The 19,775-nt window shown below is 45.8% G+C and overlaps 1 protein-coding gene across 3 annotated transcripts; it reads left to right on the forward strand.

The window, feature by feature from the left end:
• Positions 1 to 832: 832 nt before the first annotated feature.
• LOC136964102 (endophilin-B2-like) lies at positions 833 to 13,303 on the forward strand. 3 transcript variants are annotated; one of them, XM_067258038.1, is made up of 12 exons: positions 833 to 980; positions 1,870 to 2,011; positions 3,205 to 3,333; positions 3,758 to 3,891; positions 4,019 to 4,111; positions 5,538 to 5,600; positions 7,156 to 7,179; positions 8,931 to 9,020; positions 9,231 to 9,331; positions 10,580 to 10,594; positions 11,484 to 11,667; positions 11,988 to 13,303. In XM_067258038.1, exons 1-12 carry the CDS (start codon positions 918 to 920, stop codon positions 12,093 to 12,095), a joined length of 1,146 nt encoding a protein of 381 aa, XP_067114139.1. In that variant the 5' UTR covers positions 833 to 917; the 3' UTR covers positions 12,096 to 13,303. The 3 variants fall into 3 exon arrangements, with proteins under 3 accessions (XP_067114139.1, XP_067114140.1, XP_067114141.1); XM_067258039.1 differs by lacking the exon at positions 10,580 to 10,594; XM_067258040.1 differs by lacking the exon at positions 7,156 to 7,179.
• The last annotated feature ends 6,472 nt before the right edge of the window (positions 13,304 to 19,775 follow it).

A 19,775-nucleotide genomic window follows, 5' to 3' on the forward strand; every position in this document is an offset into this window, starting at 1 on the left:
TAACATTGTGAAGACTGGTCCCGTGGGTTGTCTTCCGGGATATGATTTGAACCTGGATCTTTAGGCTCTGATGGAGAGCGATTGCTGATGGATGTTCGCTGGAATTTGTTCCAAAGGTGTTTCAGATGATCTGAATATGTAAAGTACTGGCTGCTACATTACTGGTACTGACACAATGCATCACATCTGAATGTTAGTTAACACAAAGAATTACACTAAAGTCCAAGACCCAACAAGATAGCTCGTTGTAGGAACCAAAATTGTCAAATAAATGGCTTGCTCCAGAACATGAATTCCTTTGTGTCGGGTGTGTAATTATTGTGTATTGTTGTTATTTTTGGCCTTTATCTAGTTTGACGTAACTGTTTGCTTTTAATCTGTTTTGCACGTGAATAATACAACATGAATTAATTCTGTGTTACGTTAATACAGCTTGATGCTGTATGTTCCCCAAACAAATCCTTTCGACATAGGCCTATTTGAGAATGAAATACATAAACGAAAACCATTTAAACCTTGTTTGATATGTTGTTATCTGATTAGGGAGAATACAAGTTTATCTCTGTGCTACCATTTTCATACCAAGCCCAGGGTATGATGAATATGATTCTACTTTAAATGTAGACCATAGTGTGACTCGTTACTAGGTGAGGCCAATATTCCTAACACTGTAAACGAATGTTACCGTGGATTGTTGGATGGCTGTAATCCTAACAACAGACGTGGGAGGGGGAAATTGCATCGGGTCTCTTTAAAACTAGGACATGTAGTAGATTACCGACCACATGCAGGCGGATTAGGGGTTGGTCGCCAGTGCGTATGCTACTACATCTTTTAATCGAGCGAAAGGACTCCCTTAGCAGGGGACACAAACTAGCCGATGTTGCGGGAACACAACGTTTGCATAAACTGATACGATGGATTTCAATGTCAAAAAGCTCGCTTCGGACGCAGGGGTGTTCTTTACTCGTGCAGTCCAGGTAGGCTATTTAGAAAACCAGTCGTTTTTAAATCAGCCTATTTGTGATAAACTATTGTGATCCAAATCCCTGCGAGTATGAATTTAGAGTACAGAACTATTATTAATGGTGATTAATTGGGTAATAACCATGCAAGCGACAATTACATTTAATTGTACAATTCCTGTTAAGGATGTCTCCCTTTAACGTCATTGTAAGCCGATAAAGGCTAGTTAAGCCTGCATCCATTATTGATGGCTGTTCCTAACCGTAGAGCCACGGGGTGCATGTGACAGTTACCGTGGAGGAGCTGATGTGTCGCTCCTCGGCTCTATGGAGACAACACCGCGCTTTTCTCATGTTTCATACGAGTTAATACAGTCCTTTAGGTAGCGACGGGTGCTGTAGGTTAGGCGCGTGTAGACCCTAACCTACAAGGCTGTCAAATGTGTTCTCTTCATTTGGGTCCCTGGAATTGTCATCGAAGTCATTTTGCCATCTTATTGATCACATTGCACTCATGCCTGATCAACACTTTCTGCTAGCGTCTCAGTACAGCACCATGACGAGCCCTGGAGTGGAGTCACGGGGTCAGCCGTGTCCGCGTGGGTCTGTTCACATCCAGTCATGATCTAATATAAAATTAAATATGGAGCGCTTCATGGACTCGCAATTAGTTCGTTTGAGGTGCTCTTCGGACAGAGATTCATGTGGACTAAAAACAAAAGAAAACTCAGACACTTTGAAAGCAATTCAAATGCTTTATTTAAAATGTCCATGTTTGGACTATTGGTGACATTGGTGTATTAAAGACCTACTTAAATAAAATATCATATATAGGATTCATAGAGCATACTACTGTACAGGATACATACTCAATGCTGGGTGTAAATGCTTGGTGCGTTTGAAGTTCACTGAGGAGAAACTGGGTCAAGCAGAGAAGACTGAGCTGGATGCCCACCTGGAGAACCTGCTGGCTCGAGCCGACTGCACCAAGAACTGGACTGAGAAGATCTTCAGACAAACGGAAGTGCTGCTGCAACCCAACCCAAGTGAGTCACTCTTGTAGAGCTGGCGGATTCACTGATCCAAATCTGTATAGCCCGGCTTCACATATGCCACATATCGCACCTTAACAAATCCACTTCAGTGTTTTGTATTTCAAATCTTGTACTTTTTTGTTATGAAGCATGGAGTATTCATTATCTGATCACAGTAATTAGACATAATGGAAAACTCTAACCCTTGACTTTGTTATCCTCATGCTACAGTTGACCACACAGGTACGTTGTTCTGTATTCACGATGCACAGATCTCCTGATGTATAGAACTGCTCCTTCTAGCCTTACTTCATACAGGACCAAGTATGGAGGTCTGTGTGCTTACAGCTAGCTAGGAGTCACAAAATAAGCTTTTAGTTGTTCCCTTTTCGGGGGTAAGGGTGATCTGCAGGCCTTTCCTCAACTCCCTCAACTGTCATCAGGGACCCAGTTAGCCAAACATGAATGCAGCAAGACTCCATCTCTCTGTGTTCAACAGACTCCATCTCTCTGTGTTCAACAGACTCCATCTCTCTGTGTTCAACAGACTCCATCTCTCTGTGCTCAATAGAATCCATCTCTCTGTGTTCAATAGACTCCATCTCTATGTGTTCAACAGACTCCATCTCTTTGTGTTCAACAGACTCCATCTCTCTGTGCTCAATAGAATCCATCTCTCTGTGCTCAATAGACTACATCTCTGTATTCTCAAAGACAAAATAGGCTGTTACTTGTTCTGATGAACTATAGGAAAGTACTTCCACCCCCTTCCTAATGGTGATTCTGTTCGGTAACATTGTATTGTCTTCAATGTTGAGTTGTTGGGTTTTTCGTTCTACCTTCGTTTAAGAAATAGGGGTCAGGGTTTATATGTTATGGGTCAAGGTTTAACGGGTAGGGTCAGGGGTAATGGGGTCAGGGTTTATATGTTATGGGTCAAGGTTTAACGGGTAGGGTCAGGGGTAATGGGGTCAGGGGTTCCTGTTTTGAACCTGCAGCATGCTTCTGTCTTTGCCCAGGCGCCTGTATAGAGGGTTAGGGTTCCTCTTTTGAACCCTTCAGCATGTCTATGTCTGGCCAAATGCCTGTATAGAGGGTTAGGGTTCCTCTTCTGAACCCTTCAGCATGTCTATGTCTGCCCAAATGCCTGTATAGAGGGTTAGGGTTCCTCTTCTGAACCCTTCAGCATGTCTATGTCTGCCCAGGTGCCCGAATAGAGGAGTTCTTCTATGAGAAGCTGGATAAGAAGCTCCCCTGCCGGACTACAAATGGGGAGCTTCTGGGCCAGTACATGCTGGACGCGGCCAGGGACTTCGGCCCCGGCACACCCTACGGTACCTGGCTTACATTTGATTCATTTAGCTTTTATCCAAAACAACACACAATGATCATGTGACCGGACCAAGGAGCCGTGAGTCTACATTATCTGTAGATCATCTCAGCAGCTCTCCTGGCTGCAGACCTGGATGTGTGTGAACAGGCAGCACTCTGGTTGTGTGTGTGTGAACAGGCAGCACTCTGGTCGTGTGTGTGTGAACAGGCAGCACTCTGGTCGTGTGTGTGTGAACAGGCAGCACTCTGGTCGTGTGTGTGTGTGAACAGGCAGCACTCCGGTTGTGTGTGTGTGTGTGTGTGTGAACAGGCAGCACTCCGGTCGTGTGTGTGTGTGTGCGTGAACAGGCAGCACTCTGGTCACAGTGGGAGAGTACCAGAAGAGACTTGATGTGTGTGTGTGTGTGTGTGTGTGTGTGTGAACAGGCAGCACTCTGGTCACGGTGGGAGAGTACCAGAAGAGACTTGGAGGAGCAGAGCGGGAGTTCCTTCAGACTTCAGCCGTCAACTTCCTGACACCTCTCCGCAACTTCCTGGAGGGAGACTGGAGAACCATCTCAGTGAGTTAACCCTAGGTCTAAAACCTGCCCCTTACCTCCTACGTCTTACTCCCTATCCCCTACCTCCTGCCACCTACCCTCTGCCCCTTACCTCCTGCCCTTGCCTGATGGTTTCTCCCTCTTGCAGAAAGAGAGGCGTCTCCTTGAGAACCGTCGTCTGGACCTGGACATCTGTAAAGCACGTCTAAAGAAAGCCAAACAAGCAGAGGCCAAAGCTGCGGTAAGCCTTCCTGTCCTGGACCCCCGCTAACCCCAACGCTAACCCTGGACCCCCGCTAACCCTAATTCTCCTCACCCATCCTTCCTGCCCTGGACTCCTCACCCATCTTGAGAGATTTTGGGACCGGGTGAGGGGTGAGGTTCGGGTTAGAGAGGTCTGCTAATACGTGTGATCTGGAGGTCCAGTTATCTATGTGCCTGTCATGCCACCAGAACATCATCATTCCAATTTATGTTTATTTGGCCCCCCCTGCTGACTCTTAACTAAACTGTTTCTCTTATCATTTGCCCAGTGTGAGGGAGACGTGAGTATTGACATGAACACCATTCTGCTTTTGGTTATATTTAAAAAAAGAATCTTATTTTTTAAATCTTGCGTGCCTATCCTTTTCTTACTGTGTCATCTTGTTCTTCCAGAAGACCTTTCCATGTGCTCCCTTGCGCTTGGTATCCCTGACCAGCAGGAGGCAGGCTATTTATTGTCATGAATAGAAAATATTCTTCTGCTGCTATAAAAAAATATGAACAACATTCCATGTGATCTTGATTTCCGTAAACTAGGCGCAGTGCAAAGTAGCCACATCTCAGTTACCAGACAGAGCAACAATAATAAGGGAGTCAGATGGCTGAGCGGTTAGGGAGTCGGGCTATTAATCAGAAGGTTGTTGGTTCGATTCCCGGCCGTGCAAAAAATGACGTTGTGTCCTTGGGCAAGGCACTTCACCCTACTTGCCTCGGGGGAATGTCCCTGTACTTACTGTAAGTCGCACTGGATAAAAGCGTCTGCTAAATGGCTAAATCTAAATGTAATAACATCTCATCTACAGATATATAATATAACATCTCAAGTACAGAGCAAAAATATAACATCTCTACTACAGAGCAACAATATAATATCAACGGCTGCATTACATAGTAGATTACAGCAAAAGCATATATCCGATATATAATATCTGAAGTGCAACATGAAACTGTTTTGAGGGTCTCTGATGCTGCAGTGGTACATGATCTCCAATACAACTTGTGGTGAGAAGATTCCTGGTTAGCTCCAGCACTAGGGTGTCATAGGTTCTGACTGCACACACACAGGTCTCTGAACAGCTCCAGCACTAGGGTGTCATAGGTTCTGACTGCACACACACAGGTCTCTGAACAGCTCCAGCACTAGGGTGTCATAGGTTCTGACTGCACACACACAGGTCTCTGAACAGCTCCAGCACTAGGGTGTCATAGGTTCTGACTGCACACACACAGGTCTCTGAACTCTCACAACTGTACAGGTGGCCTGTGTGGTTCTTTACAAATTAATATAAAGTTTTTATAAATATGTAGAAGTTTACATCGTCCTTTTTTTCTTCTTCTGGTCTTCTGTTTGTTGAAGCTGCGAGTGTCCCCACCTGACCATGGCGCTTCTGTCCCCTCCTCAGGCCGCCCCAGACTTTCAGGAAACCAGGCCTCGAAACTACGTCCTGTCTGCCAGCGCCTCCGCGGTAAGAGAGCCAGATGTAGTGGAGGAGACCAGCACACACACACAGATCCATATATATAGTATATACACACACACACAGATCCATGTATATAGTATATACACACTCCAGCGGTGTGGTGACTGGAGGAAAGGTCAGAGAAATTATACTTCCATTCTAAGCCTTTTTTGTTTCACTGATCAGACCAATTAGAGGGAAGGTTCTGCGACTATTCTATATTTGTTTATAAACTTGTGTTGCTGTTTCTCACCTCTCTGGCCCAATGCCTCATAGCTAAACAATGGATGGGAGAGCTGGGATTTCTCAGATACCGCTGTGTCTGAGGAGAGAAAGGTTGTATGTTGTTTAAGAACGCCAGTGTTAGGTAGATGGTGACACCCGCAGTTAGAGGATATGATTCTGTAGAGAGTACTAGGGAGTTATGTGTAGTGTTTGTTTACACGTGGAAGGATCCTAGAAACGGGTGTGAGCTTGTGTCAGTGTTGTGTGGATTCCTCCTCGTGATTTAAACACCCTGTTGCTTCCCCTGACTCAGCCAGCGGCACTCAGCTTACTGTTGGAAGGAGTAAACAGGTCTACTGAGGGAGTTCCCTGGTTTCCATGGTGACTGCAGCTGGCTCAGACCAGCTAAACAGGTCTACTGAGGGAGTTCCCTGGTTTCCATGGTGACTGCAGCTGGCTCAGACCAGCTAAACAGGTCTACTGAGGGAGTTCCTTGGTTTCCATGGTGACTGCAGCTGGCTCAGACCAGCTAAACAGGTCTACTGAGGGAGTTCCCTGGTTTCCATGGTGACTGCAGCTGGCTCAGACCAGCTAAACAGGTCTACTGAGGGAGTTCCCTGGTTTCCATGGTGACTGCAGCTGGCTCACTAAAAAGGTCTACTGAGGGACTCTCCTGGTTTCCATGGTGACTGCAGCTGGCTCAGACCAGCTGTATTTTCTGCCCCCAGTTAAGGTTTATGTAGGCCGTCTTTACTTTCTGAGTACAGATGGATATATGACAGTCAATATTTAATTTATGAATCCTTCACCATTATGGCAATGATTAAGACTGCTCGAGAGAAATATGGTTATGAAGCATGAAGTGAATATGTCTCCCATCAAAGTCAGTAAATGCTGCTTAATATATCTTCTGTGTGTTAAATTATTTCCAACTGCAGACCATGGTTTGAATCGGAGCACAATCATGAAATCCAGGAAAATACTCCCTATATTACTGAAGTCTTTTCCTTTCATGTTTCCTTCTTGTCCTTAAGATTTATAGTCTTTTTGGTTTTCTTTTATGTCTTAATGGTTCTATTGTTGTGAGTCCTCTGCAGCTGCCAAACTGTACAGAATGTTGACTAAGGACAGTCTTTGTTGCCTTTGTCAGTTACAAATCAACCGAATGCAGCTGATAGTTTGTACTTGTCAAAAACCATCACAAATGTGTCATAAAAGTTCCTTGAGGACCCAGTGAGAGAAGTATGAATGTGCATGTAGCTTGGGGTGTGATGTCACCATTGTGGAATTGTTGCTCTGAAAATGTCTCATTTCCTTGTCATGCTGCTTCTCCCAGCTCTGGAGTGAGGAAGTGGACAAAGTAAGTAGTCCTTAAAATACCCTCTAGGTAGGCCTGTGTATGTAGACCTCATGGTTCCATAGGCCTGTGTATGTAGACCTCATGGTTCTAATAGGCCTGTGTATGTAGACCTCATGGTTCTAATAGGCCTGTGTATGTAGACCTCAGGGTTCCATAGGCCTGTGTATGTAGACCTCAGGGTTCTAATAGGCCTGTGTATGTAGACCTCATGGTTCTAATAGGCCTGTGTATGTAGACCTCATGGTTCTAATAGGCCTGTGTATGTAGACCTCAGGGTTCTAATAGGCCTGTGTATGTAGACCTCATGGTTCTAATAGGCCTGTGTATGTAGACCTCAGGGTTCCATAGGCCTGTGTATGTAGACCTCAGGATTCTAATAGGCCTGTGTATGTAGACCTCAGGATTCTAATAGGCCTGTGTATGTAGACCTCATGGTTCTAATAGGCCTGTGTATGTAGACCTCAGGGTTCCATAGGCCTGTGTATGTAGACCTCAGGGTTCTAATAGGCCTGTGTATGTAGACCTCATGGTTCCATAGGCCTGTGTATGTAGACCTCATGGTTCTAATAGGCCTGTGTATGTAGACCTCAGGGTTCTATAGGCCTGTGTATGTAGACCTCAGGGTTCCATAGGCCTGTGTATGTAGACCTCAGGGTTCTATAGGCCTGTGTATGTAGACCTCATGGTTCTAATAGGCCTGTGTATGTAGACCTCATGGTTCTAATAGGCCTGTGTATGTAGACCTCAGGGTTCTATAGGCCTGTGTATGTAGACCTCAGGGTTCCATAGGCCTGTGTATGTAGACCTCAGGGTTCTAATAGGCCTGTGTATGTAGACCTCATGGTTCTAATAGGCCTGTGTATGTAGACCTCATGGTTCTAATAGGCCTGTGTATGTAGACCTCATGGTTCTAATAGGCCTGTGTATGTAGACCTCATGGTTCTAATAGGCCTGTGTATGTAGACCTCATGGTTCTAATAGGCCTGTGTATGTAGACCTCATGGTTCTAATAGGCCTGTGTATGTAGACCTCAGGGTTCTAATAGGCCTGTGTATGTAGACCTCATGGTTCTAATAGGCCTGTGTATGTAGACCTCATGGTTCTAATAGGCCTGTGTATGTAGACCTCAGGGTTCTAATAGGCCTGTGTATGTAGACCTCAGGGTTCTAATAGGCCTGTGTATGTAGACCTCAGGGTTCCATAGGCCTGTGTATGTAGACCTCAGGGTTCCATAGGCCTGTGTATGTAGACCTCATGGTTCTAATAGGCCTGTGTATGTAGACCTCAGGGTTCCATAGGCCTGTGTATGTAGACCTCATGGTTCTAATAGGCCTGTGTATGTAGACCTCAGGGTTCCATAGGCCTGTGTATGTAGACCTCAGGATTCTAATAGGCCTCTGTATGTAGACCTCAGGGATCTAATAGGCCTGTGTATGTAGACCTCAGTGTTCTATAGGCCTGTGTATGTAGACCTCAGGGTTCTATAGGCCTGTGTATGTAGACCTCAGGGTTCTATAGACCTGTGTATGTAGACCTCAGGGTTCTATAGGCCTGTGTATGTAGACCTCAGGGTTCTATAGGCCAGTGTATGTAGACCTCAGGGTTCTATAGGCGTGTAAGTAAGATGTATGTTCACGTTTGGGTTGGAGTTAGCATTGCATGTGTGTTTGTGTGTGTACCTGTGTGTGTGTGTGTGTGTGTGTACATTCGCCCGTGCTCATGCTGGTGTGTGTGTGTGTGTGTGTTGGCAGGCGGAGCAGGAGCTGCGTGTCGCCCAGACTGAGTTTGACAGACAAGCGGAGGTGACCCGCCTCCTGCTGGAGGGTATCAGCAGCACACACGTGAGGACAGACTCTCAGGGTCTTAACCCTAACCCATCATCATCACCCTCATCATCATCAACACCACCACCACCAAACACAATATCCTCATCACCATCATCATTATCATCATCACTAATACCATTATCATCATCAATAATACCATCATCATTATCAAGCATAAAGCTGCTCCAGTCCGTGTGTAACGTGAGAGGTGTTTTCCCCCGCCAGGTGAACCACCTGCGCTGCCTGCATGAGTTTGTGGAGGCTCAGGCCACCTTCTACGCTCAGTGTCACCAGGCCATGCAGGAGCTGCAGACGGAGCTGCGCAGGTGAGGCTTATCCAGATCCTCTGGCCAGCAGACAGGTGACAGGTGGCGGCAGACAGGTGACAGGTGGCAGCAGACAGGTGACAGGCAGCTGACAGGTGACAGGTGGCGGCAGACAGGTGACAGGTGGCGGCAGACAGGTGGCGGCAGACAGATGACAGGTGACAGGTGGCGGCAGACAGGTGACAGGTGGCGGCAGACAGGTGACAGGTGGCGGCAGACAGGTGGCGGCAGACAGATGACAGGTGACAGGTGGCGTCAGACAGGTGACAGGTGGCGGCAGACAGGTGACAGGTGGCGTCAGACAGGTGACAGGCGGCGGCAGACAGGTGACAGGTGGCGGCAGACAGGTGACAGGTGGCGTCAGACAGGTGACAGGCGGCGGCAGACAGGTGACAGGTGGCGGCAGACAGGTGACAGGTGGCGGCAGACAGGTGATAGGTGACAGGTGGCGGCAGACAGGTGACAGGTGGCAACAGACAGGTGACAGGTGGCGGCAGACAGGTGACAGGTGGCAGCAGACAGGTGACAGGTGGCGGCAGACAGGTGGCGGCAGACAGGTGACAGGTGGTAACATGTCACCTAACATTTGGTAACATGCTAGAGCCTATGGTGTCTGATTTCTTTCCTATCAAGTTATGCCAGCCCTTGGCCTGGTACAAAAAAATGTAGTGAGAGCATGTTTCTCCCAACTGATTAAATATAGCTGTGTGCTCTGCTTTAACTTCTCTCAAGGATCACGTTCAGATCAGCCTAATTCACATTCAGGACAATCATTATACATTTACCATAACATTAATACAATGGGTCCAGTTTTCCTGCTTCCAATAACATCTGTTTCATGGGTTCAGTCTCTTACAAGACAGTCATACAACAGGATCATAAATATATCACACAAATTTGCAAGTGTAACAAGAAGGAATGTTCTGTTTGTTCTCGTCACAAATTGCACAATGTAAATAAAACTGGACACGCGTCATGTTTTATTGCTACAGTTTTAATGGTCCTAACATTGGCTTTTCCAATACCTTAATAATGTCAGCTAGCAGGGGAACTGCAGATGCAGAAGGGTATGCTGTCCGCAAATATTTACTGTTACTTAACAGCAACTCTAGTTTCCTTCACATGGCTAATCTCAGGTCCTAATGTTCTGAAAAATCTCCAGAAATTGTACTCAAATAAAATTTAGTTTTTCCTCTGTTGATAACTTATTGTCACAAGGTTCTCTTTCTCTCAATTTCCTGCTGTCAGTGCTAATGGAGATACGTAAGTATTTGTAACCTGAGGGTAACTTAGTCAACCTGGTGTGTGTGTGTGTGTTAATGCAAGCACACGAGACATACTTGAGCTAAGGTTCGCAAACAACATGTTTAAATAGTATTTATAAAGTGTTTATCAGGTTTAAAAACACATGAAAGTTGGGTTTACTCATTGAAAAAACGATCTGACCATTAAGTGTTTTTAGATTAACTTTTCATGTATTGGTTCAAACCCTAATATGCTTTTACACTGTAAATTGTGTTTACACTGTAAACTGCTTTTACACTAAACTGGGTTTACACTGTAAAATGGGTTTACACTGTAAGCTGCTTTACACTGTAAACTGCTTTACACTGTAAACTGCTTTTACACTGTAAGCTGATTTACACTGTAAACTGCTTTTACACTGTAAGCTGATTTACACTGGAAACTGCTTTACACTGGAAACTGCTTTTACACTGTAAGCTGATTTACACTGGAAACTGCTTTACACTGGAAACTGCTTTTACACTGTAAGATGATTTACACTGTAAACTGGGTTTACACTGTAAACTGGGTTTACACTGTAAGCTGCGTTTACACTGTAAGCTGCATTTACACTGTAAGATGCGTTTACACTGTAAGCTGCGTTTACACTGTAAGATGCGTTTACACTGTAAGATGCGTTTACACTGTAAGCTGATTTACACTGTAAACTGGGTTTACACTGTAAGCTGCATTTACACTGTAAGCTGCATTTACACTGTAAGATGGGTTTACACTGTAAGCTGCATTTACACTGTAAGCTGGGTTTACACTGTAAGCTGATTTACACTGTAAACTGGGTTTACACTGTAAGCTGATTTACACTGTAAGCATTGTTCATGTCTTTTTTCTACTGACTGAAACCGATCAGATTTCCGAACGCGTTCTCGGCGAACCCTTCCTCCTGCCCCTCTCCCGTGTCCCCGTCGCTGCGGGCCCCGACGCCCGGCGCTCTGCAGGAGGAGCAGCGGCCTGCCACCGGCGCACGCAAGGCCAGGGTCCTCTACGACTACGATGGCCACGATGCCTACGAGCTATCTCTGCTGGCCGATGAGGTAGGAGGGGGATGGGAGTGAGGTAGGAGGGGGATGGGAGTGAGGTAGGAGGGGGATGGGAGTGAGGTAGGAGGGGGATGGGAGTGAGGTAGGAGGGGGATGGGAGTGAGGTAGGAGGGGGATGGGAGGGTAACCCTAGCATGGGGATGGGTGTAGCTCAGTGTTAGAGCATGGGGATGGGTGTAGCTCAGTGTTAGAGCATGGGGATGGGTGTAGCTCAGTGTTAGAGCATCTGCTTTGACTGCAGATCAAGAGGTAGCACGGCGACTGTATGTTTCTTGTGAGTTTTTGGTCCAATCTGACATCCTTGTTTCTCTCAGCTCATCACCGTGTACACTGTGCCAGGCATGGATCCTGATTGGCTGATGGGAGAGAGAGGCAACCAGAAAGGAAAAGTACCCGTGACATACCTGGAGCTGTTGAGCTAGGTCCTTACACACACACACACCTGGAGCTCCCTAGCTAGGTCCTCACTCACAACACACACACTCACAACACACACACTCACAACACACACCTGGAGCTTCCTATAGGTCCTTACACACACACACACACACAAACACTTGTACTGTTCAGTGTAAACGCTACACAAGCACATACCTTTACAAAGTCCTACAGACATACTCTGTGTTCCCAAACATGTACAGAGAGGCAAATACACGTGTGTACCATCATGTTTAGAATGATACATCAGTAAATAGTCTAGTTATGCAACAGGGAACTCTACTCTCAGTTCACTGTAAAGCTGTACCCTGTTTGACAGATAGAGTAGCTGTGTGAACATAGCTGAATAATCATTTTAATACAATTATAATGCAATGGTGAAATGGGTTCCAACAACTTACACCTCTATCAACAAGGTCTCTTCTGACGTTTATGAACATTTATTTAGAATTAAAGCAATACATATTTATGTATTTCGATTCCTCAGTTTTCCCAGGCAGTCTTGCTGTTTGCATATATTGATGGTTGTAACAAAAACAATCATTACAAGATATTTCCGATTCAGGCACCCTTAACACTATTTTTGTTTGAAATTATGCCAGAGGATTAAAAGTCTGAACACATCTTGTGGGTTAACAGTGTTTGTCAGATTTAAAGTCTAAATAATTTGTGTGTGTTATCAGGTCACCATGGTTAGGTTTTGAACATTCTAGATGTCATCAATCAAGTGTACTGTAAGTAATTAAGTAGTTCAGACGTGTTGATTCTATTTGTCTCTGATTCACCCTCTTGCCCTTCAATATGGATTCCTGAATTCAAGGAAAGTGGACATCACTTGCATCATGTTTAACTCATTTATTTACAGTCAATGTTTGGACAGTTTAATGCTCTAAATACTCTGGTCAGGGTGTGTCCAGAAAGACCTGTCTCCATTTTTGTTAGTTTATAGTTTAGAAATTTGTGTTTCCTCATTTGCATATGATGTTTTATTGAATACTAAAACAACCCTGTCTGACAAAGCCACGATGCAACACAGTCCTTTCAGATCTGCAAAAGAGTCAAATGTAATGGATCAATTATGTTTGTGTGTGTGTTAATGTCTTTGTGTACATATATACCTCAATATCTGCACCCTTTTGTTTATGTTTAAATGTTGTTATTGTATGAATGAAACCTTAAACAAATAAAAATCCTGTTGAAACTGACATTCATGATGTTTGCACTGAAATGGAACATGTAAATATAATCTGAGCTGAACTCAGCCTTTGAGGGGATAGTACTCGTAGCTGACTAGAAATGGGTTGAAGTTAGGGTGAGATGGGTGGATGTTAGGGACACGCTGCGTCATGACAGAATGAATCACTGACATAGGATCTCTGCATCACAGCCCAAAATAAGTAATTCTTCCCGACTTCATCCCGGCGTTTGCGTCCCATGCTTCCCGACTTCATCCCGGCGTTTGCGTCCCATGCTTCCCGACTTCATCCCGGCGTTTGCGTCCCATGCTTCCCGACTTCATCCCGGCGTTTGCGTCCCATGCTTCCCGACTTCATCCCGGCGTTTGCGTCCCATGCTTCCCGACTTCATCCCGGCGTTTGCGTCCCATGCTTCCCGACTTCATCCCGGCGTTTGCATCCCATGCTTCCCGACTTCATCCCGGCGTTTGCATCCCATGCTTCTCTTCACGTCTCTGACAGAGGCATGGATCCGCCCAGAGAACACGGCAACTCCAGCTGCTCTCTCCGTCAACCACTCGTTCTCTCACTCACCCCGCTCAACCGGGCGGGGTGGTGGGACAGGGTTGCTTCTTTCCCCACATATTAAATACACATCCACCCCACTCTCTGTTACTGCCAAATCATTTGAACACCATTATGTGATGCTAACTGATCCTATCAAAGCATTTTTAGTTGTCCTCTATCCCCCACCAGGGCCGCTAGCTGACTTTGTGGAGGAGCTGGACATGCTCCTCAGCGTCCTCCCGGATGATGGAACACCACTGATACTCCTTGGGGACTTCAACATCCACCTCGAAGGAACGCAGGCCGTCGACTTCAAGTCTCTTCTGACTTCCTTCGACCTGAAGCTGCTGAACACACCGGCGACCCACAAGGCAGGAAAACAGCTCGACCTCATCCTGACACGTAACTGTATCACTGACTTAACCTCTGTAACCCCACTACACACTTCTGATCACTCCTTCATCCTGTGAGGCCTCTTACATCGCTGAATTCATATTTCATGGTGTGAACAGCAGCTTGAGGTGTCGATGGGTTATGATTGCACCATCAGTTGTTCAGTCATGTGATTAGATTTGAGTGTTTATTGAAACTATAGATGTCAGTAGTAGATCAATAGATCTCTGGTTCAAATCCCCCTGTGAGTTGCTTTTGATTAAAGCATCTGTTAAATTAACTTATTATTATTATGAATAACTAAACATATTATGAATGAATAAACACATTATTATGAATGAATAAACACATTGTCACTATAAATAAACACGTTTTTATTATGAATGAATAAAAACGTGATCTGTAGCTTATAGACTTTCAACGTTTGACCATGTTTCACAACCCCAAACCTCAAAGTGGAAAGCCCTGTAGTGGAAATAATCCTTCAGTGCAGTTATGCCGTCGCAAATAAAACGCCTTTGACCATTGCTGACAAAAAATATGCTACCGAGTGCGTTATTTTTTACATTGTTATTACGCATCATGTTCGTCGTAATGTAGTTGATGTCCGTCCGTCCGTCCCCCCATGTCAACCATTTTATAATTGTAGTAGGCTAGAGATTGGTTGAGAGAGCGTGAGGAGTATTGTTTGTCAGCAAAGAGAAAGTATAGTGAAGACCGCAGAGGAATGCAGCGCCGGACACACGGCAACCGTGTCCCGCCTTATGTCTGAATTTGTTCAAACAGTTAACGCGGAGAGATGAAGATGAGAATTAAGTGTCGTCACGTAACTTTGTGTTCATCATTTATTGGGGAATTCATTTTGCTCCTTCTGACATTTATGTTATCCCGAGCTGCACCATCAGACTTGAGGCAGCGTTCCGTCCCGGCAAGCGGGCTCGGAAGGACCACTGCAACCATTCTGAACTCCTCACTTCCAGACACTTTCACAGGATCCACAGACTCATCGCTCAATCGAGCTCCAAATGCTTCCACACTGCTGTACGAAAACTCAACCATTCAAAATGCATCCTCTGAACTTCCACCTTCGGAGCTGCTACGAGGCAGAACCACCACGAGTGACTCACTGTCAAAGGAACTAAATGACGGTACAGTACTGCACGCGTCGCAGTCAGCTTTAATAATATAATCTAGTATGAATTGTCAGCTCTAACATCTTGTAGTATGCATAACTCTTGGAAAATAAATTAGGAGGAGGGTAGTCTTGAAGGTCACTTCTATGTGTATACTATAAGTATACCATAGTTTATATGTATAGGCCTATGTACATTTTGTCTGCCTAATCTACTGTCTCACAAACATGCAGGATCACAATACTGCATGCTGACAGCGTTGCATAATCCACTCACATTTCCAGCCCCTCAACCACAGAGTGTGACCAGGCTAGACTGAAGACTGATGTTGGCACTGCATTACTGAAACATGGAAATGTCATTTTACGTAACATTCTGCAATACATTTTAGTCGTTCTTTTCATTCATTTATCAGATGCATTTATAAATTCCCATCATGATACTCAGTCTGGCAGCTTCATTTAGTCCTTACACCGTGCCTGTTCCTTCATGACGGGGTCATACCTCAGCCTCGACAGTCTCCAGGGTGAGGAGATCTTGACACTCTACCGCCACAGTTTCCCCGGACCCTACAGGCAGGTTGTGTTGAACTCAGCACCAGCTGTTGTCTCCCCCAGCTGGGCGTGCCCCCTGCAGCACCTGCCCCCCCTGCAGCACCTGCCCCCCCTGCAGCACCTGCCCCCCCTGCAGCACCTGCCCCCCCTGCAGCTGTCCCCCCCCTGCAGCACCTGCCCCCCCTGCAGCACCTGCCCCCCCTGCAGCTGTCCCCCCCCTGGGGCACGCGGCCCCCCCTGGGGCACGCGGCCCCCCCTGTGACAGGTGAGCCGTGTTCTGAGAACACCATGGTTGACATTCTTTTCATGTAGCGCACACATGTCCAAAGCGACATACAAAGAAGAGCACTAATAAGCCTTAGTTTAAGGAGTGAATATTGTAGCGGGAACACCTGCACGGTCAGGACTAAGGGACCTTCCACTGAAACAATACCTGTTCACATGTTTTCCAGCGCTGGTGTGTTTGGAGACGAGTGTGACAGCTGCCAGCCAGGGTTCTTCCTCCTCAGTGAGGGCTGTCAGCCGTGCCGCTGCAACAACCACTCCAGCTCCTGCCATCCACACTCAGGTGAGTCAGACAGGAAACACCTGGGGCGCCATCAGCCCTGATAAAACATAGTGAAATTATTATTAAATGTAACGGTGGTGCGTTGAACACCAGCTGCACCTCAAACCCAGTTACACCGTTCTGAAGAAACATGCCATTCAAGCCGGTAACCGTTGCAACAGTGCAAGTTGTTTTCAGTTTTCAATAACCAAGTATTGTATTACATTTATTCATTTAGCAGACGCTTTTATCCAAAGCGACTTCCAAGAGAGAGCTTTACAAAAGAGCATAGGTCACTGATCATAACAACGACATAGCCCCAAACATTGCGAGCAGCCAAAACATGAAGCCAACCTTGTGAAAAACCAAATAAGTGCCAAAGGGAAGAACCATAAGAGCATGCAGTTAAACAAGTTACAATTAAACAACATGAAACTCAAAAAGTGCAAGAGTGTACCTGTAGAAAAACCATCAACAGTAAAATATTTCACAGCGAGTACAATAATTTAAAACCGTTACAACTAACCAACAAGAGCAACAAGTCTCTCAATAAGAGTCATTGTGATCTTGGACAAAACTAGCATCAACTAGCATCAGGTCCAGCAAATCATTCCTAAGTACCGTTACCATATTATATGTAGGGTTTTAAGGAATTGTCCTTCTTGGGATCAATAAAGTTTCCTGAATCTGAAAATAAGCCGACTTAGATTTTCTTCCTCCAGTACATTCAATAATGCAATGATTCCTAAAAAAAAAATACATTATAGATGTTATGTACAACACTGTTTGTATAACAAAGGATTTGAGGTCCCGTAATTCATATGTCTTCACAGTGTGCCTCAGTTTAGCAAGCTCAGCCAAAACCCTGCCGACTCTCAGCCAGCATTCAAATGTGATTTTGTCGACTTCAGCCAAAGTTTCCCTTCCTGTTAATGAGAACATTTAACACATCACTCCCAGACAAATACTGTGATAAGCAGATTAATTTAGCAGTTACATGGTTTACAGTCTTGTGTAACCAAGTTGTATTGCTTAGATTCCGCTAAATACCGCCCGCCCGCACCATGCCCTGTGGTGGCGTAGATCTGAACTAATTTCAGCCACCCAGACTCATCCAACACATGTATACTCTGTACAGAGGTTGCTTAGATCAGAAGGTAATAGAATAAGGACAGTTATGCATATTGTTCAACAATAAGATTGTATGTCCCACATTTTCTAATGGTCAAAGTCATGCACTCAAATGTACTCATTACTGTGAAGAGTAACATGGTAAAATTGTGTATACATCTCACAGGGGTCTGTGGTCTTATGTAACGTTTAGGCCTTCTACACTTTTTATGATCACATCAGCAATCACAGTTTTTCATTTTGGTCAGTTTCTTTATAGGCCTTCATGCTGTGCCAACCTGCTCCCTGCCCCTCTCTGCTCTGCAACACCCTGCCTCGTCGCTCAGTGACTCACAGCCAGAGCTATAGTATAGTATAGTATAGTATAGTATAGTATAGTATAGTATAGTATAGTATAGTATAGTATAGTATACCCTAACTCACAGCCAGAGCTATAGTATAGTATACCCTAACCCTCTACATGTTCACTCTTCCGTTTCTCTCTCAGGCGTCTGTTTGGACTGCCAGGACCACACTGAAGGACCCAGCTGTGAGCGGTGCAGGTCCAGGTTCTACCGGAGGCCAGGCTCAGTCTTGACCAAGGGCTGTGCCCCCTGCCCATGCTCCAGCATAACCTCCACAGGAAGCTGCCACATTGGTGAGTGCTCTAGCCCCAGCCCCAATGCCTAGCCCCAGCCCTAGCCCCAGCCCCAACGCCTAGCCCCAGCCCCAACGCCTAGCCCCAGCCCCTAGCCCCAGCCCCAATGCCTAGCCCAAGCCCCAACGCCTAGCCCCAGCCTCAGTCCTTAGCCCGAGCCCCCAGCCCTAGCCCCAGCCCCAACGCCTATCCCCAGCCTCAGTCCTTAGCCCGAGCCCCCAGCCCTAGCGCTAGCCTCTAGCCCCAGCCCCAACCCCAGCCTCAGTCCTTAGCCCCAGCCCCTAGCCCCAGCCCCAACTCCTATCCCCATCCTCTGTCCTTAGCCCTAGCCCCCAGCCCAAACCCCAGCCTCAGTTCTTAGCCCCAGCCCCAACCCCAGTCCTTAGCCCCAGCCCCAACTCCTATCCCCATCCTCAGTCCTTAGCCGTAGCCCCCAGCCCAAGCCCCAACCCCAGCCTCAGTCCTTAGCCCCAGCCCCTAGCCCCAACCCCAGCCTCAGTCCTTAGCCCCGAGCCCCAACCCCAGCCTTAGCCCGAGCCCCAGCCCCAACCCCAGGCCATTAATCAGTGCATCGCCCATATCCCTCGACACACTGTGGCATCAGCAGGAACCAGGAAGCTAGCGGGAAACAGCATCACAGGTGACATCATGTACAAGGCTTGGCTGTAGCAACACAGGTGTGTTGTGCTGAATATAGAGAAATGCAGGTTATACTTACTACAGCGAAAATGCCCCAGTGCCTGAGTTTTACTGGGATGAATAGGAAATAAGTGTTTAGGTACAGAATCTAGTACTCTGCTGGGCCTACTACTCCTAACCCTGATAGGCTAACATAGCAGGACATAGTTATAACCAGAGATGGGAAGTAACCAAGTACAAATACTTACTGAACTGAAGTAGATTTTTCTGGTATCAGTACTTTACTTCACAATTTATTTATTATACAACTTTTTACTTTCACTCCTTAATTTTTGTACACAAATATCTGTACTTTGTACTTACATTTTTAAACTAGGCTTGTTACTTTAGTTTCAATCTGTATTTGATGGCATGATGAATATGATTTCTTGTCACTGCGCGCATTTTTTCATTTCCTGGCTATCATGTACAACAAACGCAAGCTCATCTACAAAGCTACTATGGAGCAAGGCAGAAGGCAACTAGAAGAATGGCTAATGTTACGGATGAGACAAAGGGAGTTAGCGATGTCTACTTGACTGAGAATAGAGACATTCCGGATAACCCATGGCCATATATGAGGGAGAAAGAAATTTGGATTAGAAATGGTTATTAAATGTTTTACAGTTATTACACTATTGTTGTTATTATGTTGTCTGTGATTGAAGTCTATATATGTATTAATTTATATAAATGCTTATCCAAAGCAATGTACAGGGGGGATTTGAATCTGAGACCTCTTGATCTGCAGCTATACCCCCCCCCCCCCATCACCTGTCCTGACTGCAGACTCCAGCAGATGCCCCGTGTGTGACCAGTGTAAGCTGGGGTACCGAGGCCCCCACTGTG

The sequence above is a fragment of the Osmerus mordax genome, chromosome 20 (assembly GCF_038355195.1).
Source record: "Osmerus mordax isolate fOsmMor3 chromosome 20, fOsmMor3.pri, whole genome shotgun sequence".
NCBI lineage: Eukaryota > Metazoa > Chordata > Actinopteri > Osmeriformes > Osmeridae > Osmerus > Osmerus mordax.

Coding starts and splice junctions, on each gene's coding strand:
- LOC136964102 (XM_067258038.1), top strand. CDS start 918: ATGGATTTCAATGTCAAAAAGCTCGCTTCGGACGCAGGGGTGTTCTTT. Junction 981..1,869: donor TCTTTACTCGTGCAGTCCAG/GTAGGCTATTTA, acceptor GTGCGTTTGAAG/TTCACTGAGGAGAAACTGGG. Junction 3,334..3,757: donor CGGCCCCGGCACACCCTACG/GTACCTGGCTTA, acceptor GTGTGTGAACAG/GCAGCACTCTGGTCACGGTG.